The sequence below is a fragment of the Drosophila kikkawai genome, chromosome 2L, assembly GCF_030179895.1.
Source record: "Drosophila kikkawai strain 14028-0561.14 chromosome 2L, DkikHiC1v2, whole genome shotgun sequence".
Classification (NCBI taxonomy): Eukaryota; Metazoa; Arthropoda; class Insecta; order Diptera; family Drosophilidae; genus Drosophila; species Drosophila kikkawai.
Window position 1 is genome coordinate 19,452,504 of NC_091728.1, and position 9,934 is coordinate 19,462,437.

Here is a 9,934-nt window from a genome sequence, read left to right on the forward strand (position 1 = left end):
TACTATATAGCTGGGGGAAACGCACACAAAAACAATAGCAGCCTTGACTAATTAGGGTGCATTAGTCAACTCTGGCAGACCGGTAGTTCATTGCCAAATCGAATGTAAAGCCTGTCGATAAGGAACTGGACTATACGACTGTAATTCCGCGGCGATGAATAGGCCAACACGAAAGATACTCACTGGCTGGGGTAGGCGCGATTATGAATGATAAGCAAAGAAAATTCACACAATTACGACAATTGCTCATACGACTGGCCACGCCCACAATTCCGCCAGCCTGGCGGCAGCCGCAGAAACTAACGGTTGTAATTTAGGAAATTCAATTATGTCCCCACGAGAAGGGCAAAGCGAGCAACTTTGTCAATTCCTCTGTCAGCAGTGAAGCGTAGTGGAAGCGGATGAGCTGAAGGATGTCATGGGCCGAACTGTGGTTGGATGGGTACACAGAGCGAAAAGTGATGAAATCAAATCAAATATAATATAGATCAAGATTTGAAGGTTTCTATAAATCAATATTTCGATCGATTTTAGAACAGTAACACAGACCAACGCAATATATATATATATTATATTATAAAATATAATTAAATTTCTGGTAGAAGCACAATTCTCCTTTATTTCTTTCTGTGTGCCTCGCTGGGTGGCGCGACGGGTCAATCGAGCTGGGCCGAGGTCGTCCTTCCCACATTGCATGTAATCAAACAGTTTGCGTAGCAATTTTCGATTATCGTTTGACTGATTTCGTGTTAAATCAATTAAGACGTTGCCATAGTCGGGCCCACCGTGCTGCAGTCCGTCTTTGCGGCCTGTGTTCCGTGCCTTGCGCCTATTTATCTAGTGTCCTGTCCGCCGGACGCACGATTTAGTTGTCTTGGGTCGCCCTATTGATTTGAGCTCCTCCAAGCACGGCACTGGCGACCGAAATAGATATTACTTTGTGGGGGCTGACTCCGGACTCCGGGCTTTTCGCTCGCCCCTTTGATTTGGGACCAAAAATTTGCAATTTTAAATTTATGAAAAATGTTTTTCTTTACTTTACCACCAGTCTTGCCAGCTGCCAACTGCAGAAGTTTTTGTGACCAAAAGTAAAGTTTGTCAAAACAAAAAAAAAGCACAAAAAAATAAACGCAAAATTGAAATAAAAAGAAAACTTTGCTTTGCTTCATTTTGTAGCCGCATAAACACTTTGAAATAGACCAAACTCCGTGTGTTCCAGAAGGGGAGGAGCGGCTGGAAAACTTTGCTTTCAGTAAATGGTCGTTAACAAGCCGAGAAGATTGCAGCTGAAAATTTAAATTGAAAATTTTTTACCGTTGCAAAAACTTGCTGTTTATATTTATATTATTTTTTGGCCAAAGTGTGTTATTAGTTTAAAAAAGAAGCTGAAAGAAACGAATTATTAAAATTGGATAGAGTAAATATTTATAAAAGTAGAATTAAGTTTTAATAATAATATTAATTTTCACCTTTCACCTTAAAATTAAATGACCATCCATTTCTGTCATGTCAACAGGCCATTTGATGAAAGTCCCGCCGCTTCGGAAACGACGACTCAATGATTTCGTGTTAAATTAATTAAACCCAATGCGTGTCCACAAAACATTTGACCAGTGAGCCCGATAGTGAAGTTTTGGCAAATGAAAGCAGCCATAAATCGAAAAGTCCCTGTAATTGGTAGCGATAATATTACGCGGCTATTTGTCGACCATTTAAACCTAAACATCGCAGGTGGGGTTTGATTTTTCAGGGAAAATTAAACGTTTTAGAGTTTAAATTTAAATTCTAAATAATTTAAGGAAATATATTTAAGTTATTTTATATAGCTGTTTTCTTTCACATTGTGACTTGATCTTTAAAGGCACAAATACTTGATTCATTACTATAAAATTTATAAACAAAGTCATTAATTAATTGTATATATTTTATTACAATGAATGCCCTAATTTTTTATGAAACCAACAAAAGCAGAATATACAGCTGTGAAATGTTTTTTATATTCAAAACTTTCAATACAGAATATTCATTTTAATTAATTGTGGTTTTATTGGTTATCAATAAAAAGGTCGACTTTAAAAATAATCATTTATTAAAATAAAAACAGTTTTTAGGTCAACTATTTCTGAATCAGCTCACCGTCGATACCTGCCCCGAGGGGGCTTTATGTTTCGGCAAGTCTCTCCTGATTGTTTGCTTATTCGCCGCAGCAGCTGGTCAAATTCCTATGCCACCGCCGGATGCATATGCATTCTCCACGGCGCACACACACAGCACACACACACACATGGACGACAATGAATTTTTATAGTTTTCCCAGCCATTGGCGAGTAATTAAATTTAACGCTTAAAACAACAACGGACGAGGAGGAGAGCACACAAAAAGCACGGGAATTGACCACGCAAACAGAACGCAGAACTGCAAATGCAATTGTTAACGGCAGCCGACAGTTGGTTTTGCAAATCGTTTGACAGGCCAGAGGGAAAAAATTCAAAAAATGTATAAATATAAACGCGAATATGTAGAATAAATATTCTGCGGTCGTGTGCGCACTGCACACAAATGATGCATAGAGCGAAAGTATAAGCCGAATCGCTGCCGGGGCGGCAAAAGGTGGCGGAATGTTTTCGGATTTAAATTGCTTGTGAATTACGTGCTAAATGCATGCGGATCCCCGAGTCTACAAAGCCTTTCAAAGTTGCGGTCACTGTGAAATGATTATTAATACTATTGCCACTTTTTTTCCTGGTTGTTTATTATTAATATTTATCGCCGTTGTCGCCTTTTGACTAAGGGGGATTACTTGCTTGCCCTAATGGCGCGGCCGTTGTTGGTAATTGGAATTAGCCGCACGAACTGACATTCAGAAAGTGTCATTGAAATCAATTGACACTGACCGCGGACAGGGCAAATGCATATTAACGTGTTTTATATGAGTTGGAATTAATTTCTGTTGGACTGAAAAAGTGCAATTAGGGCAGGGATTTTTTTTGGAATTGTAAAAAGTGAGTTAAAGAGTGAAGGCATCGGATTATATATATGACTTTTATTTACTTGAGAATTTAACAGAAATACTTACTCTTAATAGAATTTACTTTGATCCTTCGTTACCTAAAAGTCAAGAAAATGTTAAAGAAGAAATTAAGACTGACAGCAAAAAGCTGGAATTGCATTTCATACAATAAGTATCCACCATTTTGGTATATAAATTAAGAAAGTTAAGGCTTGCTGCATTCCTCCAGGTTCCATGTCCCCCCATTTCAGCTCTGTTTGCCATTCTCATTGGCCAAACAATGGCCGCTTTTATTGCACTGCATAAAAATCATTAATTACAACAAGTCTGAATGAAATTTAAATGTCGAAAAAGGAAAGAGCCAAATAAGCAGAGCGAAGGAAAGCGGATGACACAAACGGCGGGGGACGGAGAAGCGCAAATATTGAAGAGCAAATTGAATTTTCATATGCGGAGCGCAAAAGGTAAAAATGCGTAAGAGTGTGGTACCACCCACACAACCACCCAACCACCCACCGCCCACAGCCCGCACATGGTCCGAAGTTTTATTTTATTTTTGTTTTCCTGCAGCGCAGCACTTTGGGATGGCCCCACACACACTCACACACAACAGTTTTATTTTATGGAGGTGGTGGGCACAGCATTTTTGCTTTTATGTTCGACAGATTTTCGTGTTGGTATGTGGAACATGCTGATTCCCAGTGATTACAATTGTTGTACTCCTGGACCTAGCCTTGCCTCTTCCCTGGGCCAAAGCAACGCTGCCAGGAGCGGCGAAAAGCACAGCGCACAGACAGATAAATAAAAAGAACAACAAACTTTGGATTCGTATGGGTGTAACAGGCTTGCGAAATTTTCGCACACGAAACATTGGTAAAATGGGACAAAAAATATATATTTTTGCAAAGAAAGTGCGAATGGTGCTGGAACACTTGATATGCTGTACAAAATATTGTGTTATATTTTGTTATATATTTTAAGATTTATATTTATTTAAGGTCTCGCTGAATAGCTTGATTATATTTTAAAATTCAGTTATTAAACCAAAATGTTAAAAATCTGAATAGTTTTACTGAAAACCCTGTTACATATCCCAAAAATATCATTCAAGAGATATACTAAATATCTTTTAAGACAAAAATGTCTTAAATATTTCTTTGAATGGTTTATACTAGTTGCCTGAAACAAATTCCTGCTTCTCTAATTCATATAGTCTTTTTTAGATTAATTTCTATAAATAAAATTAATTAACTTCCACTTCTCGCTATCAAAAACATCTCTGCTTTTGCCCAGTACTAGGTATTAAACACAAAAAACAAAAAAGTTTCCAAGTTTTTTTATGCTGCTCGTTACAATTTTCGTGATGTTCTGCTGACAACTCAACAGAGATCAAGTTATTACATGTGGGTGGTGGGCAGGCAGGAGATATAGAGGTATATAGATATGCAAAGGGAGCAAGTGAAAGAGAGATAAATGTAGGGGGATTTTGACGCGGTTGCCGCCGCGCTCGGGGTCCTGGCCGAGATCGAGACCGAGACCATAGCCGGGCCAGAACCGTTGACAATTAAGGTGAATGAATATTTTAATATTGGCAAACAGATTACACATGTGGGCAATGTGCACAGGCAGTCGTGACTTGTATGTCCTTCGATGGATGAAACTGCGGAAATTCGGAATTGGCACGCGGATCAGGGGCTGGAGGGACTAAGGGACGAGGAAGAGGGCCCTTCGAGTAATGGCCCAAAATTTAATTCAATAAAATTGTTGGCACAATACAAAAGCAAAGTAAAATGACGCTTTCGGCCAGTTAAAAATATATATATTTTATTATTTGCTCTCCACAGCGCAGAGATGAAACGTGAATTTCGCTTTTAATTATGGTTTTTCTTTTCTTTATTTATTTATTTATTTAAATTATGTTTCTACAATTAAGCAAGAGAGTTGGTGTCACCTTTTTGATGGAATATTCATAAAATTAATTAAAGAAACAGGAAAGAAGTCGTCAGCTTACACTTTTAAATTTGATGTATTTTTTCCTGCTTGGGAAAATGTCTAAATTTCAATTTATATACCTTTAGTTTAAAATTATAATTAAAACATTTCATTAAAATATAAGAAAGTAATAATTATAATTGCTTTAAGTAAAGGATATGTTGAGGTATGTATGAAACCGCGTTTAAATCATAACAAAACCCAACTCTAACTCCTCACTCAAATAAATGCGACATATTTAAATAAATAGATCCTTTTAATTGGTTAATTTTTTAAGCAAGCCGTAAATTTTACCGTCCACACTAATTTCCCCCAGCAAATTTATGAAAGTATCCTTGTCGAGAGCAGACCAACAAGCTCATCAACTGCTAAGTGCATGGCGGAAGGCCGGAACTGCTGTCCCTTTTAAAACGTCAACAGTTGAGGGGGACGAGCTCCACCGAGCGAAAGAAGGACCAAGGCGATGATGATGATGATGACGATGCCGTTGTCGATGACGACGATGGGGTGTGAGCTGCTCTTCCCTTGCGAGGGAAGGGTGTGCTAGGAGCGGGATGCGTTCAAATGGCAGATTAATTTGCCCAGAGAAAGAGTGAAGGGGAACGTGCCGAATTTCTAATCAAAATTGCCGCAAAACAGCAGTTGCAGCAGACAAAAATGGATTGTTTCAGGACTGCACAGGGAAAGTACATGTGTTTGCAGGGGCCTCGTGTCCGCGTGTGCGTGCGATTGAGGGGAAATCAAAAGCGCTTTGGTTGGCAGTAAAACTTGATGAAAATCGATTTTAATTACAAAGTCAAAGCGCGTAATTGCTTTTGCACCTAACTCGAGTGCCGAAGCACTTTGCCTGAAATTTTTGCATACTATTTTCAACTGGACACTGGATGTGGAGTAGGCAGCGTTTGAAGCCTGTTTCAAATTGATTGGAGTTTCCTTCTTGACTGATTTTTGAAAGTATTAAGCTTTCCGCTGTGGAATATATATGTCTTCTGTAGGCCTTAAATAACAAAATTGGTAAGCAAAACTAATCCTTTGCACTAAGGTTGCATCACGTTTCTGCAGCTAGCTTGATTTAAATAAAATTTTACTTTCGCATATTAAAAAAGTTTTGCATTTTTCATCTGAAATAAGAAAAGTTTTTGGGTTTTGCCTCCGTTTATTGCCGTGCTGTCGTTTTTTGTTGTCTTTTTCGTTTTTATAGAAGAACGTCAAGGCTTTCGAGACTACAAATCGGAAAAGCATACAATAGTTTCGGGAGTTTAAGTCCTTAAAATATAAATAACTTGATTTTTTTGCTCTACTAATTGATAAAAACCAAAACTAGAAAGGTTTTTAAAAGAATAAATATATATTTACAAAATAAAGAAAGAGTCACCGAATAAAACTCGTTCGTTTCTGCCAAACTTTGCGTATCCTCGACTTTCAGACAAGTTTTCCGCAGCCTTCCAAATGTGGGGAAAACTAAAAGAACATCTTCCAGCCACTTGCCAAACTGCAGAGCAGTTAGCTTCCCCCGCCACCAAATCGCTGGTCTCTGCGTAATATTTTATGTTGAATTATGGCGCCTATTGTGTTGGTGAGCTTCTTGGGGGCGTGCCATTTGCAACGTGTTTTATTTACAGACGAAGGCGTGCAAAAAATTAACACCAACACTGCGGGCCTGGGACGGGGGAATGGGTAGCCTAAACCAAATGGCTGTGCTCAGGTAGAGGTAAAATAACCGAGAAACCTGGCAGGCTGTGGTTCTTTCGCCGGCTCTGCTCGAACTTGCTTATGAAGATTTATGTGATGTTGTTCTTGCATCGCTGCCTCTGCCAGACAGCAGCCAACAGGAGAAAGAACCAAACTTCCAAGTTCTTATACTCTCTTGCATTCCAAGCCACATGCATTGGTTTATATATTTTTGAGATCCGTGCGGTTTTTCTTTTAGTCTCGGGTATAGTTTTTAAACTGCTTTTGCTGGATTAGTCAAGCAAATTAAATTAATTCACAAATATTCTGCCTAGATTCAAGTCTACAGAGCTAATTATCCTTATAAAAACTAGTTTGTCAATTGGATAAAACTAATCAAAGGCATGTTTGACACGGATCAGCAACTTCTGAAGTGTATTTACAATTGATATACTTTAAAATTGTTCATTCTTTCAAAATCCTTAATACTATTGGTGCAGAGAATATATCAGCTAATACAATAATTTTTTTTTAGAATTTCTTCTAAACTGGACGATATAAATTTCAATAAATTCCAGGTCATAAACATGCCCTCAACTTAGGTGGCTCTCAACCGGATATCCGATCGCACTCACATTCACTCGTCGCCGTTTCCTGCAACGCTCTCTTCTCCTCCTGTTTATTGGTTCTTTCACACGGAAGTGATTTGCGCTTTTGTCGCTGCCACTTTCGCCAGCTTCCGCTTTATTCTTTTCTTGGCTTTTGATAAATCCATTGCCCCGTTGATGTCAACGATGCGTCGCCGTCATTGAGCTTCGCTTCGAGCACAACTCATTGTCGCAGGAAAAGGAGCAGTAGGATCCCAAGGATCCGAGGGAGCGGGGAGCCAGGGGCAGTGCCAGAGGAAGCGGCGCAAAATTGAAGCTCTCATTGGAGCCGGCTGTTGTATTGGCACTTGAAAGCTTGCGATAAGGAAGTCAAATTGTAAGGCAGCCCTCAACAATGGGCGCACACTTCGTCGTTTAGTGCTGAGGAAGAGCAGCTCCTGGTCCCGCCACACCTCCCAGAGCTCGAGAGCATTGCGCTCCGGGCACTTCCGCCCTGCACTCGGCTGCTTAGTTGCATTCCTTAAAAGGCGGAATTCTGTAGCATTGTTTAGCTGGTGTCTCCGAGACTTACGTAGGCAAAACATTTCACACAAACTTACTATTAGCGAAATATGTCTTGGGCTTTTGAATAAAACAAAAAGAGAAAAACAAAATGGAGTATGAAACTTCTTTCCTCTATTCAAGAGAGAACAAGCAACCGAACGCTATTTGCACTCTAAACTGATTGTGTCGATTTCCAAAGCTGGTGCAATAAATCACCCGCTGACTGGCACTTTATTAATTCACTATTAGAGCAGAGAAAGATAGAGTTCAACAACGATTGTAATTAACTGCCAAACTAGAATCGTTATCCCGCTTCCTATTTCCCCACATACATATCCTCGTCTGTATGTGCGCACACGAATGGAAACGTAAATCATTTTAAATTGCTTTTTGAGCATTCCTAAATGATTCGACAGCCGGCCCAGACCTATCTGCCCCTCTAATCCACGTGTGGCCACTTTCATACATTGGACTCACCTGTCCTACGGTTATCTGTTTATATTCTAGTAATACCCTTGTTCTCTTTGGGTACTCGGGTATTCCTTGAAAGTAAAGTCATTTCGATGCTGATTTTAGGACACATCTAAATTAAAATTCTTTGCATGGAGGGTTACAACCATTCGCAAGAGCCCCTGAGTCTGAGGGAAGAGTTTCGTTGTAAACGTTTTGGTCTAAGTCACGATTCCCCCTTCAACTTTCTGCGCTCCCAAGTTGGTAACTTGAACTGATCACGATGCTATAACCAATTGTTATTCAATCTTCTAGTGGCAGTCAAAGCCTAAATCGCGCTGCTTCCTGGTTTACCGCTGCCTGTTGGGCTCCGTTTTTGGAACCGGAGTTATTACTTATACAGTGACATACTTTCAGCATGGTCATTGTTTCATCTACCTGACGAATTGGTCCTTTTACATGTGCGGCATTACCAGTGTTTATGCTGCTATACTGCAGATAGTATATCACTTCAAGAAGGAATCGTGGGGTAATTCTTGAAATAACTAAAAGGTATTCACCTATATGTTGCACTTATATGTATGTTCCAGTTCCCCCCAGTAGTCTGATCAAGTGCTACTGGGCCTGCTTCTGGATTACCCTGTGCGCAGAACATTTGGTGGCGATTACTTATTGGACATTGATATATCCTAGCGACCGGGTACCCACCAATCCAACGTATGTCTCCGATCTTTTTAACATCTGGACCCATGCTGTCCCACCTATCGTCTTCACAGTCGATAATTTCGTGGTGGCCCAGCCAGCCAGGCTTATGCACTTTGTCTACCCAGTAGGCTTTGGCTTGATCTACCTAGGATTCACGTTCATCTTTTACCGCGCAGGAGGTCGAGACTTGTAAGAATGGCGGTTTGAATTCAGCCACCATTAGGAGTATTATTTCGCTTTTATTTTCAGGAGGGGACGTAGCTTTATATATCCATTCCTGGACTACTCTAAGCCAGCAAAAATTGCTCTATTCACAGCTGCGGGTGCAATTGCGCTAACTGCTTTTTCCGGCCTCCAGTATGGAGTGTATCGGCTAAGGACATGCCTGGCGCACAAGTTTGGCAAACTTATCTTGGACACAAGCTAATCGAAAAAAGTATAGAAAAATTTAGTTTTTAACTAGTACTTATGCTGCATTTTGTAGGATAAATATTGACATTTTAAATGGAACAAGAAATTTAGAAAAAGGACAACGAGAAGGAATTTAAAGGTATACTTTATCTGGAACCGCTGGAACTTGGAAAATTAACTCTGGAACTCTGATGTCCAATTATAATATTTTTTACAAATATATTACCTTAAAAATAGCTCAGTAGCTTGAAGTACTTGAAGGAAGATTCATCTTCGATACCATAAAGTGTATCAATATGTCCATGTAGGCATTCTCTTCTGTTCGAACTTAAAACCTTCAAGATGCCGGCTTCAGAGGGAAGTTGGTGCTCGTCTCCCGACCAGAATCCCCTACTAGGATTACGAGCTGCGTATCCCTATTCACGGCCTTAAAAGGGCACCCTTGTTAGTAGTACGTGATCAAAAATGCAAATAATTACAAAATTAAACTGTGCGCAAAGCGAAGAAGCCAAGAGCCATGAACACAAGGCGACACAAATATGC

General features: G+C 39.7%; 1 protein-coding gene across 1 annotated transcript; it reads left to right on the top strand.

Annotated features, from left to right (window-relative positions):
• Positions 1-8,359: 8,359 nt before the first annotated feature.
• On the top strand, positions 8,360-9,627 carry LOC108072523 (protein rolling stone-like). The gene is made up of 5 exons (XM_017163699.3): positions 8,360-8,535; positions 8,591-8,804; positions 8,866-9,169; positions 9,230-9,416; positions 9,465-9,627. The coding sequence occupies exons 1-4, from the start codon at positions 8,428-8,430 to the stop codon at positions 9,405-9,407; spliced, it is 804 nt and encodes a 267-aa protein (XP_017019188.1). The 5' UTR covers positions 8,360-8,427; the 3' UTR covers positions 9,408-9,416; positions 9,465-9,627.
• The last annotated feature ends 307 nt before the right edge of the window (positions 9,628-9,934 follow it).